Source organism: Ixodes scapularis, unplaced genomic scaffold, assembly GCF_016920785.2.
Source record: "Ixodes scapularis isolate PalLabHiFi unplaced genomic scaffold, ASM1692078v2 PGA_scaffold10__122_contigs__length_95168666, whole genome shotgun sequence".
NCBI lineage: Eukaryota > Metazoa > Arthropoda > Arachnida > Ixodida > Ixodidae > Ixodes > Ixodes scapularis.
This window is the reverse complement of record NW_024609836.1, coordinates 17,002,872-17,022,460: the sequence shown is the minus strand read 5'-3', so window position 1 is coordinate 17,022,460 and position 19,589 is coordinate 17,002,872. Positions and strand designations below refer to the sequence as shown.

Below are 19,589 nucleotides of genomic sequence, written 5' to 3'. Positions count from 1 at the left end.
ACTTGACGAGCGTGATACACTATTTTATTGTCTCGGCTTTTTTTTTCATGTTATTATGTTGTCAGAGACGTGGTATAAAGACGACTCGGATGTTTTTAGCCTGCCGCAATATAAGCATTATTCGCTTTGTAGGGAACAAAGAAGAGGTGGTGGGGTGTCTCTGCTCATACATAATAGCTTGGAGTGCGAACCTATATCGGAGTTCACTCAAATTACGGATGACTTTGAGTTCTTGTGTGTCTCCCACAAGAATTATGTTTTCGCTGTTGTGTATCGGCCCTTATCTGGAGATGTATCTAAGTTTGTTTCCTTCTTTGACACTTTTTGTAACTTTGTAGCAGAGAACCGATATGTTCTTTTTCTTGGTGGAGATTTTAACATTAACATGCTCGTAAACACAACAGCGCAACGGGACTTAGTACAGGTCATTGAAGTAAATGGGTTTGACTATATTGCGACTGAAGCGACGAGAATTACTGACTCCACCTCTACCTTAATTGATTTCTTAGTTACGAATTATGATGTCTCTTCCATAGCTGCTGATGTTATTGGCGCCGATATCAGCGATCAACTACCAATATTTATGTTAATAAAAAAGTTACACAAAGCAAAAAACAGAGCAAAACGAAAAACTTTTAAAAGGCAAAATGTTACAAACGCAACAATGGCGGTCTTTAGAGATGTTTTATCCTCAGTAAATTGGGACACCCTTTACTCGGAGACAGATGTCAACCGTGCATATGAATATTTTTTACAAACATTTAAAAAATTGTACGATGAGTGCTTTCCTTACAGAACCGTCAACTTGTGTAAAGAAATACGTAAGCCTTGGATGACGAGGGAGTTATTGCATAAATTACGTGAGAAAAACAGCATGTACCAGCGCTTCTTAAAAACAAGGGACTCCGAAGACCTCAAAGCTTTCAAAAGGTATCGTAATAAATTAACTGGTTTACAAAAGCGTGCGAAATCTGAATACTTTACAAGTCTATTCACTAGAGATGATAACAAAGATTCACGTGTTCTTTGGGGAAGCGTAAACGATGTATTGCATGCAAACCGTGAACGTCAAACATTAGATAAAATAATCTGGGGAGATGTTCAACTGTGTGGCTGCGCTCTGGCGAATGCTTTTAAGAGTTACCTAGTGAACCAATCAAGTGATGTAGATCTGCCTCAAGGTGGACCCGATGCTTGTGGTTATATCAATCGTAATTTCGAAAATTCTTTTTCTATGAGTCCGACAGATGAGTGTGAAGTTCTCGCGGTTTTTAAAAACCTAAAAAACTGCAAAAGTCAAGACGTAAATGATTTCAATATCAAACCGATTAAGTATGTCGTCGATATTGTGACACCTGTGATAACGTATATATTTAATCTATCGCTTTCTTCCGGTATTTTTCCTAAAGCAATGCAGCGCGCTAAGGTGGTCACTTTGTATAAAGGTGGCCATAAAAATATGTTTAAAAATTATAGACCTTTTTCATTGTTATCCATATTCTCAAAGGGCCTTGAGAAAATAATTCATCAGAGACTTTATTCCTACCTAGAGAGACATTCTGTTATTTCTAATAGTCAGCATGGTTTTCGTAAGCACCGGTCAACCGAATCAGCGCTCTTAGTACAAAAACAGCAGATCATTGAAAGCTTTGAAAACAAGGAACTTATTTTGGGTATATATATCGATTTTTCAAAAGCGTTTGACTTAATTAATCACACAATATTGCTGGAAAAGTTAGAGCGCTATGGTACTCGTGGAACTGCTCTGAATTTATTTAGATCTTACCTGCAGTACCGTACACAATTCGTTACCATTAACAACTATATTTCAACCACTCAAAAAATTGAAACCGGAGTACCTCAGGGTAGTGTGCTCGGGCCACTCTTATTTATTATTTTTATTAATGATATTGAAAATAGTGTACCACAGGCAAACCTTGTTTTTTATGCTGACGACACAACTATTTTTATTAAGGGTCACACAGCGGATGAAATAGAAAGCACGGCAATAAGAGTCCTTTCAAACATCGATTTGTGGACGAAACTAAACGGGATAAAAATAAACGCGGAAAAAACTAAATGTGTGTTATTTCGACCACGAAACAGACAAGTACCTAATTTGCTTCAAATAACTTTAGGGTCTTCAACACTTCAAGTGGTAAAGTCGGGAAAAATATTGGGCGTTTATTTCACTGAATCGTTGTCATGGAATGAGCACGTTGATTATATACATCAAAAAGTTCGTAAATCTATTGGTCTCCTTTGTAAGAATCGGGATGTCTTTCCAACAGGTGTTAAATTACTTTTATATTATTCTTTGATTTACACTCACTACGTGTATTGCCATTTAGTTTGGGGCCAAACAACGACACAAAATATAACAAAACTACTGCTAACCCAAAAGAGGGTTCTTCGAATTATCGCAAATGTACCCTTCTTGCACCCTTCTCGGGAGCACTTTCTTAAACATAACGTCATTCCTATTGACCACCCGTACCAATTTCGCCGCTGGTGATGTATAAGATGGCATTAAACCATATTTTTTTCCTTTTCGCACTGTCGGGCTTAGCAAAACTAGTATAAATATGTCACACGTCACGGCGAATATTTGGAGCGTTTCAATACCTCGTACGAATTACGGCTTTACATCATTAAAATACGCATTTCCATCTTTACTTAATAAACTCGAAGCCAATGGTATCAGCATCTATGGGACATCAAATCGGATGTTGGCAAAAATCATATTACAGACAGCATAATGTTTACCTCTAGTGCCTGGAGTTTTTGTATCTGTGGTGAAACATGTTTCTACTTTAAAAATATTTGTTTTGATGCATTCAAGCTGAGTGCAACAATGTGAATAGTCGTTATTGTGTTTTAGTGCCCATTTTTGTGTTTGTTTTCGTTGTGTTTCCAATGCTGCTTTCCCGCCAAAGTGTGTTAGGGCGCCAGGACCTCGTCAAGCTGCAACCGCAGCTTTTTGTCCTGACGTCCTCCCTTTTTGTACCAACCAGAATGGGAAATAAAAAAAAATACATTACGTAACTTGTTCATGTTATAGGGCAGGTTTTTATTATAAATTCTGGAGCAAGTTGCACCAAAAAGATATTTTTATCCTTTAAATTTATCTTAAAAACGGCCACAAATGTAACGAGATGCCTAAGTCGGGCAAAGGATCGCGATACAAGCGATATATTGTAAATGTATTTCACTACTGGGATACAAATACATCTTACAAATGTATCTCGATACAGAGATACATTTGTAAGATACTCATAAGTATCTCTAAGATACTTCCGCCATACAGTTGTGTCGCGATACTGCCCAGCCCTGAGCGCAATCTTGATGCATCATATTTCTGCCTGGAGGGAAGGATGGAATTGGACTTATTTTTGTTTTAGAGCTCAGCTCTTGGGCGCCCGTTTCCGGCTGGAGCGGCGACGCCGTCGCCGTAGGCGTAACCGCGAGTTGCATTATCGGACATTTCCTATAAAGACGTAACACGTGACGTCACACTTGACGTCACGAGTGTCACGAGGGTTACCCTAAGGAGGGGTATTCCGTGACGTCACATGAGACGTCACGAGTGCAGTCATTATAGAAAACACGTGACGTATGACGTCACGCCTGACGTCACGTGACGTCACACGCACATAATATTCCTGATATTCCCGCTAAATTTAGCGGCGATATTTTTCCGCTAATTTTGGCGGAAAAATATTCGCGCTAAATTTACCATTCTGATTTCACGTTTGACGACACTTGTGACGCCACACGTGACTTCACGTGTGACACAACGATGGTAAACCTTTCCCGCAAAATAAAGCGGGAAATTTCCTCCGCTATATTTATCCGGTAAGGAAGAGGGGTTTACCTTTTTCCTCCGTACCTTCTCATCCTCCTCAAGTGCTGCGCTCTGATCAGGCGTTACAAAAAATTGTAATTGTCTTTAATTCTTCGCAATTTTTTAACCATTTCTAAAAAGATTTAGGGCAGCATGCTATGATCAGCTGATGTGAAGTGTCTTTCATGCTATATTTAGAACCAATACATTCATTTTAAGTTGCCAATTAGCTACACAAAATTTGTAGTGTGAAAACTCCCATTCCTCCCCACTCTCCCCTACAGCTGTTGCTGTGCGGTCTGTGAGGTTGAGGCTACAGCTTAAAAGTTTCATGCAGGGTCGCATAAGATCACAATGTAGACGAAAATAAAAGCATGACGAGTAGATCACCTCATATTATGATTTTGAAATTGGCGTGATCTAACAAATAAGTTGGTAGGAGTATTTTCGTACAATTTTTAGTGCGTGGATCATACAGGAACTCTTATCAAAGACGATACTTTTTTCTCGCGCTATGATTCCTCTGATGCCATGAGTGATTTATCGTAATGAAGAACCGTTCTAGTTCTTTAGAGACATCTTTACATTAGAATATATGTATGAGCGGTTTTGTAGCATCAATAATTGCTGATGGTAAATTTAGTAAGTGACAGTTTGTGATCTGAATATCCAAGGAAGGTCTAGAACCACTGAACAATAGGAAAAATGACATATTTGGGTTTATGAGTAAATGAGAAACTCAACGGCGTGCCTTAAGGAAACGGGGCTCTTAGTTGAAAAACGTCTTTGAGAATGATTCAACGACTGAGGATAGTAGGGTCAGCAATTATTACTGATTGTTTTCCTTACGGGGCTTACCGTGTTTTTCGTGATCCGCACGCAGAAAAAGGTTGTGTAGTACTATTTGGAAGTGATACCAAAAGTCAACCTAATCTAAACGACATCATACAATATTAAGTTTTACTGTTCAAAAAACAGAGTGTACAGGTAATGTTTCAAGTCAGCTGAAGGTCTTCTGTGCTTGTGGGCAGGTACATAGCTGAATTTGCTGCGCTACAACGAACTAGCCCAAACTCAAGTCCAAGCTTTATTAATCTTCATTGTGGGCAGGGCCCGGTATCTAGCAGAAATGACCATGACTAATAAGAACAAAATAAAATGAGAAAGTAAAAAATGTAAAAATAGCCAAGAGTGTCACAAAAACAATGCAATCAAATAGTTTTGCGCGGCGCAACACGTCCTGTTTTGACGAAATAATGCAGATGAACAATGTAAATTTAAATACTTTATTTTAAATTTTTTTCAATGCTCTTATCCAGTCCAAAGTAAAAAAAAGTCTTTCTGGCGCTTTATTATCACAATGGGGGACATAGAATTACCTGAACCGCTTTCCATAATTTAAAATATTTTTGTAATAAACAAACGCTCTTTTTGTCTTAAGATGTTTTTCTTTCCGTGTAGGTAATCAAAGAAATTACTTCCGTGGCGTTTTTCAGCAATATATGCCAGAACAAATTCTCAAGCAAAAGTATCTGCAAAACATTGTTTGCGTGTGTCCAGATAATGCATCTTTATTCAGTTGGCAAAATTACGAGCTATTTATCCAGTATGATATCTCATTTCTACATACTGTTGTTTTAGCATACACCATAAACAGTTAAACTGTACTGAAGGATAGGCTCTCCCAGTACATTACACACCTTTACCCGTAATACACTTCAGCCATGAAGTACAAACGTTACAAAGATGCAGACACACTGCGATATGTTTTGCAACAAACTCCGAGGGAACGCTCGAAGTTCAAAGTGTTCAGTGAAACGGATGCCCCAATATTTTCTTGCAAGAGCATATTCAAGGGGTTACAGTTATATGATTTTCACATTGTGTGATAAAGTAATATTCAGATAGTTTAACATGTTTATTAGGATTACAGAAGCACGGTAATCAAAATTTAGCCACATTGACCAAAATATTGTTTCTCCCAAACCAAGATAACATTGTGCAAGCATCGGCATCGGCCTGAACGAAAGGTGCAAATATGGACAGGTCATTACTAGGAGACACAAGGATACTGTCATCTGCGTACAAAAAAACAACCACAACAAAAAAACACACACACACACACACACACGACGAAAGAACTGAGAATTTGACACTTTCGACGTTAATGTTAAAAAGGAGGGGCCCCAAAATAGACCATTACGGGACGGCTGATTCTTCATCCATGTAATTTTTCACTTCCACATGTTTACCAAGTAAAATCGATCAAACAGATAACTCGAAAAGAAATAAAAAAATTGACCTCAGGAAGCCACGAATTCGAGTTTATTTTCAAAGCGTGGTTATACCATGCTTTGTTGAATTTTAAGTTTTTTCTTAGATTGTTCATTTTGCTATATGTTGAAGCTATTATTACAGATTCAGATGTTCACAGAAAAATGAAAGCCGCTTACAATTCCATGTAACGCCGGTTAGAGCGCAGCTTTCGAAGAGGAGGATGGAAGCGTACTGAGGGATAGGGGACACCTTAGGTCACGTGACCTCAGAGGCGGGGATCACGTGACCTTGGGAGGTCTCGTGACATAGGGGGGGGGGGAGGGGGTCACGTGTCCTCAGGCGGGTCACGTGGCCTCAGAGGTTACGTGACCTCAAGAAAACACGTGACCCCCTCAGGTCACGTGACCCCCCTCCCAAGGTCACCTGACCTTCGGGGGGGGGGGGGCAAGTGACCTCGCGTTTACGCCGACGGCGACGGCGACGCCGACGCCGATGCTAACGCCGCTCAAGCCGGAAACGGGCCTTTAAGAGCTGCGCTCTAAAATATTTATAGCCCGTTGTGGCCGACAACGTGGGCTATAGAAGAAAAAGTTAAATCAAGTACTAATTTCAAGAAGAGGTACTTTGTTTCCCTTCTCCAGGAATGTTTTTCGTCATTCTTGCCCAGCTCGCTTGCACCTTTGCAGTAGTTAAATTATAATTATACAATAAACAGCTTATTTAAATGCGTTTCACGATCTCAGAAACAATATTTTACTTATTTGACTTTGCCTACAAAAACAAAAACTAGAAAATAGCTTTCGTTCATAGTTGCCCATCGGTGTCTGCATGTTTCATGGGATAGGGCTTAGGTGATAGCATACTCCCGCCAATCAAATTCAATCCAATATTAACCTGATATGCAATGAAGTTTGACCCACGCAATTATGGGCTATGTTACACTTTTTGTAGAGCGGCGTGCCTAACAATATACGGTTAATTTACGCTCGATGTACGATCGTCCTTCCTATATCCTTAATAATATGACTTTTGAGCGGGTTCACACAAATATCTGGGCGTTCACATCACATCTAACCTCACATGGGAATCGCATGTTCACCACGTCATTTCCAATGCCAATTGCATGCTTGGCTATCTAAAACGTATTTTTTTAGAGACTCCTTTGACTTTGAAATTATTTTTTTATAAAACACTAGTCCGGTCAAAACTTGAGTACGCTTATTCTTTTTGGGATCCTAACCCTGAGAGCCTCGTCGGCGCCTTGAAAGCTGTCCAGAATATATCTGTGCGTTTCATTCTTTCTAATTACCATCGTACATCGAACGTAACCTCTATAAAAATGCCTAACCTTGCCAACTCTTTCTTTACGCCGAAATTTTTATCGATAAGGTTTATTAACAAAAAAAATATTTGTTCACACCTTAATCCTTAAGACAGAACTCTTACTGGAGCCATCCTACATATCGTCACGCAATGATCACATACATAAAGTCGAAATTCCGCAGTGCCATACTAATTCCTTCTGCAGATCTTTCATACCTCGTACGTCTGCTGACTGGAATCACCTTTCCGCATTCATCGCCACAATTGTTGATCCTGTTGATTTTAAAAATGCTCTGTTGATACTACTAGAACTTGATTCATGATTTGAGTGTTAAATTAATCTGTACGTTTCAATTTACGCTCGATGTGCGAGCCTCCTGCCTATATGCTTAATCACATGACTTTTGAGCGGCTTGACACTTACATATATCTGGGTGTTCGCATCACATCTAACTTCACATGGGAATCGCATGTGAAGTTGGAAACTGGCCTTTTTGACTTCGAAACTGGTCTTTGACTTCGACCCTCTGGCGGTCAGCATCAGCAACGGCGACGGAATCGTCGCGGACTAATTCGCAGCCGTCTCCAACAAACTCGCAGTCGACACAAGACGCAGCCGCGAAATAGTACGCGGAGAAACCCGCCGAGTCCGTCGGAGTCCTGCCATTACGACATTCACGTTTTGGTCTCGTCCATCGTGTAAAATCCATCGGGAACCAAAACAACATTACGTTTGAAATCGCATAGGTGTTGGAAGCTACGCCAGCGTTTTCCTTGACAGACAACGCATGCAATTTTGTCCCACGATTTTGTCAGGTCAATTCATTCTTCATCCGAAATTCCGGTATTTATCTTTTTCCTAAAACAGCAGTGTCTACAATTCTCTGCGATGACGGTAATTTTCCAATTTTTAACCCTGAGAATTACCAGGCAATTTTTATCCTTCAAAGCAAATGTACAAAGTAGGAAAAAGAAACAAAAAATATACTTCTTATTTTGCGCTATCACATGTACGTCATGTTCATTTTTGCTTACGATATAGTCTCATAACTTACGCGCTTACTTGTTCAGTGTACCTTCGAAGAGCAACACACCTCGTAATGAAGAAAACCACCGTATATCAATTGTATTTCACAGGACATTTGTTGGATTACGGCATAAAAGATACCATCTTCATCAAACTTCGATACACCAGTCTGAAAGTACTGGCAGTACTTTCCAGAGAGGAAAGCAAGGAAGGGCGAAGGGGGCAAAAGCGAGAGCAGAGTGAGAGAGGGCAAGCGTGTGTGAGAATGGCCGCGTCTAGAATAGAGAGCTTTCCCATGTCCGATACCTATTATATGGTGTACAGACATCATGATCTGCGTGACAAGGCTGCATAAAGCGGGTAGCCGACGTCAGAATTCTGCAAGCGTTTTCTGATTGCCACATGCAAAAGGTTCACATTTCTATACTATTTGTTATATTTTCAAGATCTCTAGGAATCCTTAAACAAAGCTTGTGTGTACCAAGTAATCAAGGCGAATTTTATTTTAAATATGGTCTACCTTTTGTTTTTCGTGTTCTAACACCTTTGAAACGAGAAAAGGTACACGTCTTTTTAACAAAAAGTCAAGATATATCTACATAAATTCACAATAAAGTTTACTCACTTTGAGTAGCTTCGTGCTGCTTGCGACGGCCGCATTATTGTTTAGGTTCCGAATGTTCAGCATCCCGAAGTGTCTAATGTTCTTGTTCCAAGCATTGCCGCAGGCTTCTTGGACATCTTTAGAGTTAAGTCCTTCGCCAGCTCTAAAAATAGAAAAAGAAACATTCATTCATGTATTTTATGGCTAGCCCTTCGATCGATTAACCTTCCGATTAATCGAATATTACTTGATACGCCGTTAATTTTGTTAACCGATAAAAAGGTTTGGTTCTGATTAAAATATTAGAGAAGAAATAAAATGTCTGTTCTGCGCTACGTTGAGTCACATTTATTCATTCCTTTAGGCTACGCGGCTTTATGTTATAATATTTTAAGTTAGAAATCTCTACATTTTTGATCGAGGTGAATACAAAGTTTAAATAATACTGTACCAATAATTGTTTTTAAAATGGTTTGCAAAAGATTTTTTTGTACCTGAAACTTCAAGTCTCAAATAAGGATATACATTCCGCGGAGATTACTATTAAAAAAATAGTCAAGCAAAAATATTATTTTGGTATGTGCAGTTTTTACACCGTTCTATAGGAATGAAAGTAAACGACAACAAACAAACGATTACTTGGCCGAATAAAATGTAAATGATAATTGTTAGAAAAATATGAGCAAGGCTCAGGCACAGTTTATATGTATCAAAATACATTGGACCCTCTTTAGGATTATTAGGAAGAAAACAAAAAAAACATAGATAAAACAATCGGTGGATTCAGCGAGATTGGCGCTAAAAAGGAAACACACGTGCAATGTCCATACCCATGTACTTTTTTTTTCAAGGCTACCCAGGTAGCACGCCAGAGGAATGCCCAACTTGGGCAAAGCTCTGGCAAACATAAGGACCCAACTTTGGCGCAGTTAGGTTTTTGCACCATGGCATTCATCAGTGCCAAAGTACGCTGCCTAACTATAGCCTTAGTTGGGCGATCCTATGGCATGCCAAAGTTTGGCTCTTCTCCGGTACGCCAGAGGAGTGCCAAAGTTGGTGCCATACTTGAGCCATAACTGCCATAGTAAATCCTAATCTGGGAATTCGGGGCATGCCAAGGTTTGGCATTTCTCTGGTCTGCCAGAGGAGTGCCAAAGTTGGTGCCATACTTCAGCCATAACTGCCAGAGCAACGCCTAATTTCGGTATTTGGGACGTGCCAAGGTTTGGCGTTTCTCTGGTCCGCCAGAGGAGCGCCAAAGTTGGTGCCATACTTCAGCCATAGCTGCCAGAGCAACGCCTAATTTCGGTATTTGGGACGTGCCAAAGTTTGGCTTTTCTCGGGTCCGCCACAGGATTGCCGAGGTAGTGCAATACTAGAGCTATAACGGCCACAGTAGTGCCCAATTTGGGTATTTTGGACATGCCAAAGTTTGGCGTTGCTCTGGTCCGCCAGAGGAGCGCTAAAGTTGGTGCCAGATTTGAGCCGTAACTGCCAAAATAAAACCTAAACTGGGAATTCGGGGCATGCCAAGGTTTGGCGTTTTTCTGGTCCGCCAGAGGAGCGCCAAAGTTGGTGCCATACTTCAGCCATAACTGCCAGAGCAACGCCTAATTTCGGTATTTGGGACGTGCTAAGGTTTGGCGTTTCTCTGGTCCGCCAGAGGAGCGCCAAAGTTGATGCAATAATTAAGCCATAACTGCCAGAGCAACGCCTAATTTGGGTATTTCGGACACGCCAAAATTTGGCGTTTCTCTGATACGCCACAGGAGTGCCGAAGTGTGCCATACTTGAGCCATAACTACCAAAGCAACGCCTAATTTCGGTATTTCAGCCTCGCCGAGTTTGGCTTTTCTCTGGTCCGCCACAGTTGTGCCAAAGTAAGTGCCAAACTTGAGCCATAACTGCCGCAGTAAGTCTTAATTTGTCGATTCGGGGCATGCCGAAGTTTGGCTCTTTTCTGGCTACCCACTGAAGTGCCAAATAAGTGCCAAAAGTGGCAAAGAAAGCCGAGAGGCCAGCCCAAGTTTCGAATATCTCTGGTGTGTCACAGCAGTGCTCTTTTACGCGTCCCAGAAGAGAAATAAAATAAATAAGCGTTGGAAGCACGATAGTAAGATGACATCACCTCCGTTCCTAAGCAGCACGGCAATACTTTGCAGTATCGTGCCAGTGCCGGCCGAAAGTCGGTTCCATATCGCTCAACTGTCCAGTTTTGCACCACCGTTTGATACCCGGCATGTATTGCCGTACAGCTGTTTCGCCCCGGCCTAGCGTTCGCGTAATATTGTGCGAAAACTCTACGATGCGTCTGCTTCGTATTGGCCGAACGTCATGCAAGTATGCGTACGTTGCATGTCATTTGTTGCATATCCAATCACTTATACGGACAAACAAATTTTTTCGATCGCTTCCAGAAGTTTATTAAACAACTATCATTACACACAGTGTATTCTCAACATATTTACAAAGGTCACACTTCTCTGTAAAACGAAAAGCAAATTATAAAATACAATGAACACTGTCCTCATGCCAAGCAAAACTCATCACACGTAAAACCGCGGAGAATGAAAGGAAAGCAGGACGACTATCAGAATCATGCTTGCAGTGCACTTACTAATAAAAGAGCGATATCATGTAATCCTTGATAGATGCATAATCCAACTCAGGCACCCCACAAACACATTCGAGGAAGAAGGTTGCGCACATTCAACTGACGTCTCGTCGTCGGCGAAGAGCAGTTTTTGTCGAAGCGTGTCCAACAAACACATCACAGGTATTCCACGAACTCCGGTGCAAAAAATGACTGTTACCGAAAAATTGGCATGGACGTATTCCGAACGTTTACGACGAAAAAACACGGCCGCGTCTGCAACGCACGAAAGCAACAGAACACTGAAGAGCCCAGTTCGAGAACCGGACCTACGTGGCCTGCTTATTCCTATAACTAGGCAAACGGCGAAAACGACAGTACCAGAGATCCCATCAGCCCAGCGTGACAGAAAAAGTCACGTGACAAATTTTCGTCCAAACGTTTTTGTCCTACGCGTCCTATGTAGAGAGGTCACGCTGAGTCACGCGTTTCGCTTCATCCTTTTGATTTGCTTAAAGCGGCTGTCGCGCTCGCTGACAGTCACACGAAGACGCAAAAACAGGTGGGGAGGATTTGCAAAAGGCGAGGTCGATGGGTCATCAACAACGCATAAAAGGAAAGGCCGCTTCTGCCGGTGACCTTGTCGCCTTGCCTAGTCTGTCAGCGTTCGGCTTCCATTAAAGAGGTCATGAAACGCTTTTCCAACTTTTTCCTGTTTCGCTTTCCTCCTCAACTCATAAATCGCGCATTCCACCAAACAGTTAAAGAAGGCGAAAAGGGGGAGTCCCCTCTTGCTCGCACTCTTGTTTGTGTAATCCCGGACACATCCATTCTCCCCCTAGAAGATTAGCCCGTCGCTCAAAATTCAGACAAAAGTTGCCTTCCCCTCCCTGTTCATTCCGAAGCTGATAGTGCTGTTGAAGCTACGTACTCGTTGGGCCAGCCACACTTGCCACGTGAGCGTGGCAAATGTGGCTGCAGAGAATGAAGTCAGGTGATGAAAGGGAGGCGGCTGATTGGTCCGGCAAGCGCGTAGCTTCCACCACAATGTCAGCTTAGGGGTGAATTGAATAAGTGAGGTCCGGTTGCGTGTGACGTGAGTTTAGACCCGACAACGCGCTTTTGGGACCGCGGTTGTATCACAGTGAAAAGGTAGAGAGGTTGCGAAGGGGAGAAGGTACGAAATAGTCGCGCTGTTTTCGAATTTTCGCACTGAAAGTCAGGCTTTTGACTTTCTACCTTTTTCTTTTGGTCCACTGAACGATGTGCTATTAGTAAAATCCCAATCTAAAATGATTTATCCCAACCCAAAAATCGTTTCATGGGCCCTTTAAGGGCCTCAGAAAGATAATCTCCTTTCTTGAGAGCGAAATGGACGGGGTGGTTATGTTTTCCGGGCTTGTCGCCATCCGATAGGCCTCAATTATTTCTCTCCCCATTTGCTCGCAGTGGCCTCCCATGGCTGTCGTGCCGGTGAAATTAGGAGCGCAAAAATACTCCACAAGCCGGGCGAAGACGTGATAAATGTAATAACAAAAACGGCTTGACATAAAAAAAAAAAACAATTTAATTAAACGTTTCGCCTCCCGTGCGGGAGGCATCTTCAGTAGAGCGCAGAGCGAGTGAGAGTCGCACAAAAAAGTTCGGTTATTTAGGCATAAAGTTTGTGTACACGTCCGGCAGGGGGCCACGGTTCTTGTTTACCAGCGATGAATCACTTCCGCGTTTGTCGTTTTGGATGAACCAATATTCCAGCAGCTTCCTCGGTTCCCACCTTTTATCGCCCTCCAAGGTCGATGCCTTGTCAATGTCAAATTGGTGTCCTGACGTCCATGCGTGGTCGACGAGTTCGGACATGAAGCGGGTGGCGGTCCCGTGCGTGTTCTTTTAGTCTTGTTTTTCTTTTTCGTCCCGTCGCTCCAATGTAGGAAGCGTCACATTCCTTGCACTGTACCTGGTAAACCACGACCCTTTCTGCCTCTGGCGGGGTCGGATCTTTTGGCTTGGAGATAACATTGGCGATTGTTCTGTAGGGTTTGTATACAGTTCGTACCCCCAACGGCCTAAGGCCGCGTCCCAATGCCTCCGAAACCCTTAACGTAACGTGTTCGTTCGGCTCGATCCAGGCGCCGATGGGACATTTGTTTGTTGGTCAACAAGAACGCATGGCTCTTTATGAGTTGAAGTCAGACAGCTCCATCATGATTTTAAAGGCCGACAAAGGAAAAAGAACCGGTGTGCTTGATAGGGATGACTACATGAAGATGATGTATGAAGTTATAAACGACAGTCACTATTTCGTGAGGCTATCAGGAGATCCCGCTGCTAAGTCCGAAAGAGAGTTAGTTGACCACCTTCGAGAGCTGAAAAAGAAAGGACGCATCAGTGACGACCTATACCGTCGTCTCTTCTCCTTTGACGCCGCGACACCCAAGATGTATGGACTCCCCAAAATTCACAAACCGGGTTGCCCCCTACGCCCGAGTGTATCTTTTATTAGTTCATCCACTTACAGCCTTTCCAAATATCTGGTTATGATTCTGAGCCCTCTTACAAGAAAAAATGAGTTTAGCGTCCGGAATTCCCATGACTTTGTTGAACTTATACGCGCTCAGACCCTACTACCGCACGAGGCTATGGTATTCTTTGATGTGATTTCATTATTTACGAATGTCCCTAACGCCCTGGCGGTTGATGTCGCCCGTGACCGGTTGTTGGCAGACCAGTCGTTGTCCACTCGTGTCAGAAAACGATGTTTATTGATTCGATTAGTGAGCGGATTACATGATGCTACACTGGCTACGCCATTGCTGGATCTCTGCGTCTGTGGCTTTAGCTCGGCTTGGCTTTCTCGACAGTCCAGTGTCTTTTGCTTGGCTTGGCTTCCTTGACATCCCCCTTTTTTTCTTTAGAGATCAAGCCTGACGACGGGTTTGATTATGCGACCTGATTTGGTAACGGTGGTTGAGTCTGCCGGGTTCTCTCGCTGGGGGCTGGGGCATACTCGGCTGTCGGTCACAGGCTGTGGCACATGTGGCTCGATGCTGGTAGTATGAGTTTTTGCAGCGTGGTGTAGCTCAGCCTTAGTCGGACGAACAAAGGACGTATTGCGACGGTACTGTCCCTTTGGCGTCTGTACTATCACAGACCGAGGTTCTTCCGAAAGACGTACGACTGTTCCAGGAACCCATCTCCTGTTTTCTTCCCAAACTTTGACTTTATCGCCTTGGGCCATGGCAGGGGCTCGTTTGGAGTGCTGGTCAGCGTAAGCCTTCTGCTGGTTGCGCTCGTGACGCAGCTTGTCCGGCACGCTTTGGATTATTTCGGGCTTAATAGCTGCTTGTGTGTGGGAACTGGAGTTCTTGTCCTCCTGCTGTACAGTCTTTGTGCAGGTGAACCCTGTTCTTCACTCCTTGGCGTGTTTCTGAAACTGAGGAGGGCCATTTGTATGTCGCTTCCATCCAGAGAGCATTTTCGGAGAATCCCTTTTCCAGTCTGAACGGCTCGCTCGGCAAGACCGTTTGACTGCGCATACCTCGGACTTGAAGTCACGTGCTGGAAGCCCCAGTCTCTGCTAAAGTTCTTGAATTCTTGTGCTGCGTAGCAGGGACCGTTGTCTGTTTCAATCACTTTGGGGACGCCTTGAGTTGCTAGCCACTCTTTCATGACGTTTACAACTTCTTTTGACGATTCTCCTGAGAGCTTCTTGAAGTCTAGGTATCCAGAGTAGCTGTCGACAATGACAACGTAGGACTTTCCTTCGAAGTTGAAGAGATCTGATGCTACTCTTTCCCACGGGAGGTCTGGTATTTCTTTGAGATGAAGTGGCTGTCTCGCTGGTTTCTTGTCAGTTGCTTGGCATGTGGCACATCTTTCCACGTAGCATTTGATGTCTGTCGTTAGCCCTGGCCAGTATACAGTCTCGCGGGCTCTCTTTAGACAACTGTTTATGCCTAGATGTCCCACGTGGATCTGGACGAGCAGTCTGTTTCTCCAAGTTTTCGGAATGACTATCCGATCGCTTCTGAACAACATGTCTTCATACACAGCGAGTTCATCCCTAAATGACCAATACAGCTTCATTGGGTCACTGAGCCCTCTTGTGGTGCTTGGCCATCCTTCTTTCGTGGCTTGGATCACTTCTTGGATTTCTTTGTCTTGGGCAATGTCCCTCTTTAGTTCTTCCATTGTTTCAGGTGACATGGGTACAATTGCCATCACTTGTATGTCATCTGTATATGCACCTGCCGACTCGTTCTTGATGCAGTCTCTGCTCAGTAGATCTGCGATCACGAGTTCTGTTCCTTTCTTGTAGACGACTGTTGGTGCGTACTGCTGTACGTCAAAGAGAAGTCTTTGTAGTCGAGGAGGGGCTTTGCTCAGCGGCTTCTTTGCGATGCTCTCGATCGGCTTGTGGTCTGTCTCGGTGGTTAGAGGTCTTCCATAGATATATTGGTGAAATTTCCGGCAGCCGTATCGGATCGCTAGTGCCTCCTTCTCGATCTGAGGGTAGTTCTGTTGTGCTTCCGTCATTGCTGCTGAGGCGTAGGCAACAGGCTTTCCTTCTTGTAGGAGAACAGCTCCTAGGGCTTTTGAGCTTGCGTCCACTGAAAGGGTCATAGCACCATTAACGTTGTAGTATGCGAGTGTTGGTGCACTCTTCAGCGCTTGCTTGATTTCGGTCAGTGCCTTGCTCTGTTCCTCTGTCCACAGGTACTCAGTGTCCTTGGTAATGAGCTTTCTCAGTGGTGCAGTCTTGTCCGCAAGGTTGGGCACGAACTTCTGGAGATACTGGATCATCCCTAGCAGTCTCTGTAGCTCGGTCTTGTTCTTTGGTTCATTTAACTGGTCGATGGCGGCTACCTTTTCTTGGTCGATCTTGAGTCCTTCTGCAGTGATTTCGTGACCAAGAAACTTGACTGCAGGCTTGTCAAAGACACACTTGTCTTTGTTGAGTTTAGTGCCAGCTTCTTTCAGAGCATCCATGACCTTCTTTGTAGTTTCTTGCAGCTGTTCGCTTGTTTCGGCATACACCAGGATGTCGTCCATGGAGTTGACGGCGTTCGGAATCCCTTCTAGGATTCTGCTGATGACTTGTTGAAAAACTTCCGGTGCTGTGGCTATGCCAAATGGAACTCTCTTAAAGCAGTACCTGCCCCACGGAGTGCTGAAGGCTAGATACTTTTTGGTGCGCTCGGACACTTGCATTTGCCAAAATCCTTTCTTGAGGTCTAGCAGAGTGAACCGCTTGGATCCTCTGACATGCGCAACAATTTCTTCCAAAGTCTTGAGAGGATAGTTTCGTCTTATAAGAACTTTGTTCAGTTCCACTGGATCGATGCAGATCCTGATCTTTCCTCGCTGCTTCACAACAACCATTTCACTGCAGAATGGAGTTGGTTCTGTGATTTTTTCGACGATTCCTTTCTGTTCCATGCTCGTGAGCTCTTGCTTGACTTCATCCATAAGTGCATATGGGACCCTTCTTGGTGGCTTGTTTTCCAGCTTCTTGCTTGCTCCCTCTTTGACATCGGCATCATAGACAAAGTTCTTGATGCAACCGATGCCTTGAAATATTTCGTCATCTTCTTGCGTTGCTTGGACTGTGTGCACTCTCTTCACGAGGTTGAGGAGCTCGCATGCGTTCTGACCCAGAACTGGTGTCACGTCAGAGTTCACGACGAGGAATTTCAGTTTCGCTGGCTGATCACGGACAGTGCATGCTTCTCTCACCTCACCGATCACTTGCATCTTGTGATTGCTGTATGTTGCGATTCTTTTGACTGGCGAAGGAAACACTTGTAGTCTCATGGCTTGGACGTTCTTGCTTGGGAGGACGTTGCATTGCGCTCCTGTGTCCAGTTTCATGACAACTTTAGTTCCACACTTGAACTGGATCTCTTCTTGCCACACCGTCTTGCTTGTCTTGGTTCTCAGCTCCGACACATACATTTCTTCTTCAGGGTCTTCGTGGTTGTCGATGGCATGGACCTTGTGTTGCACCATACTTCTGCTTGATCGGCACATTGCAGCAAAGTGTCCTTTCTTTTGGCACTTGTTACAGGTCTTGCCATACGCTGGACATTCTTTTGGTCTGTGAAATCCTCCACAGAAGCTGCATGCTTTTCTTGCCATTCCCGAATTCGCTGGCGCTTGCTCTTTTGTCTCCGCGACAGTCTTCTTTCTCGGTAGCTGCTTTGTCTTCTTCGTGACGGCGTCGACGGTCCTCGTTTCTTTGTTTACGATTTCTTTGAGCTACTGTGACGCCTGTTCGCTCGCTTTGCAGAGATTCACGGCTTTCTGCAGGTCGACAGTCGGGTCGCTTAGCAGTCTTTCTCTGACATCGTCATTGGTGATGCCAACGATAATGCGATCGCGTAGTAGTTCATCAGTCAGCTCGCCGAACTTGCATTTCTTTGCTTGTAGTCTTGCGGCCGTCAGAAACTCGGTGAAAGTCTCGCCCTCTTTCTGCTTCATTTGATTGAACCTGTACCGTTCGTAGGTGGGGTTGACCTTCGGGTGGAAGTGCTCTTTGAACCGTTGCTTTACGATGTCCAGGTTTTTCTTGTCGTCTTCGCTCAGTGGGAGCGTTCGGAACACGTTCTGTGCGTCTGGGCCGATGACAGTCATGAAGTTCGCTACTTGAACTTCGGGAGGTTTCTTCTGTAACTGGATCGCTGTTGCGTACCATTCGTGGCTCTGAAGCCAGTCGTCCCAAACGTCAGGCGACTGCGACGACAGATCAAGAGGCCTCGGCGTCTTTAGACCACCTTCCATAGTTTCGGAATCGGCGCTCACGTGCGTCGGCTTGTTTGTATTGTTTTAACGGCGTCTTCTTCGCTCCGTCGCTCGAATCAGTGGCTGTATCGTTTCTGCTGAGGTTCTTCTTTCTTCTTCTTGGTAGATCCCGCTTCTGTCACCATGTCAGAAAACGATGTTTATTGATTCGATTAGTGAGCGGATTACATGATGCTACACTGGCTACGCCATTGCTGGATCTCTGCGTCTGTGGCTTTAGCTCGGCTTGGCTTTCTCGACAGTCCAGTGTCTTTTGCTTGGCTTGGCTTCCTTGACAACTCGCACAACCCTCCTTGTTGAAGACGTTGTACTCCTTTTGCGTTTTTGTCTCAACCAATGTAATCTTAGTTTTAATGGGGACATATATCATCAGGTCAGCGGATGCCCTATGGGGAGTTCAGTTTCCGTAACCGTCTCGAATCTCGTCATGGAATATGTTGAGGAAAGGTAATGTCTGGCATTGATTTCCCCGTGAAGTTCTACCGTTGTTATGTCGATGACACTTTTGTAATGGTTAACAGAGAGAACGTAACTGATTTTCACCGCAATTTGAATAGTGTCCACCCCTCAATTCAGTTCACCTGCGAACATGAAACCGATAGTACCTTGCCGTGTTTAGATGTACGTGTCCATAGAACTAGTGAACCTTTTTTTAAGATGGAGACATCCGTATATCGCAAACCATGTGACAGACAAAACTTTCTTGACTACCACTCTCATCACCCTACTCAACACAAAAGCTCAGTTGTAAGATCGTTACTTCATCGTTCAGAAACTGTCCCATCTAAGTCAACACTTAGCATTCAAGAACTTAGCCATGTGCGGGAGGCTTTGAAAAAACGTAACTACCCCGACTGGTTTGTCAATCGCGTTAAGAAACAAATGTCCCGTCGGCGCCCGGATCGAGCCGAACGAACACGTGACGTCGTGTGCATCCCGGAGGCATTGGGACGCGCCCTTAGGCCGTTGGGGGTACGAAAGAACAATTGTCAATGTTATCTCCATGCCAAAAGACCCGACCCCGCCAGAGGCAGAAGGGGGCGTGATCTACCAGGTGCAATGCAAGGAATGTGACGCTTCCTACATTGGAGAGACGGGACGAAAAAGAATAACAAGTCTAAAA

The 19,589-nt window shown here is 43.9% G+C and overlaps 2 protein-coding genes across 2 annotated transcripts in view; both read right to left on the bottom strand.

The window, feature by feature from the left end:
• LOC120837907 (uncharacterized protein K02A2.6-like) overlaps nucleotides 1–17,674 on the bottom strand; it is a 74,600-nt gene extending 56,926 nt beyond the window's left edge. The window contains exons 1-5 of the mRNA XM_042288491.1: nucleotides 16,871–17,674; nucleotides 16,271–16,450; nucleotides 15,204–16,003; nucleotides 14,818–14,979; nucleotides 9,097–9,238 (exon numbers count right to left, since the gene is read on the bottom strand). Coding sequence (XP_042144425.1) covers nucleotides 9,097–9,238; nucleotides 14,818–14,979; nucleotides 15,204–16,003; nucleotides 16,271–16,450; nucleotides 16,871–17,674 — 2,088 coding nt within the window. The remainder of the gene's footprint in view (nucleotides 1–9,096; nucleotides 9,239–14,817; nucleotides 14,980–15,203; nucleotides 16,004–16,270; nucleotides 16,451–16,870) is intronic.
• Nucleotides 17,675–17,923: 249 nt separating this feature from the next.
• LOC120837905 lies at nucleotides 17,924–18,445 on the bottom strand. Its single transcript, XM_040207545.3, has one exon. The coding sequence runs from the start codon at nucleotides 18,443–18,445 to the stop codon at nucleotides 17,924–17,926; it is 522 nt and encodes a 173-aa protein (XP_040063479.2).
• Nucleotides 18,446–19,589: the final 1,144 nt, after the last annotated feature.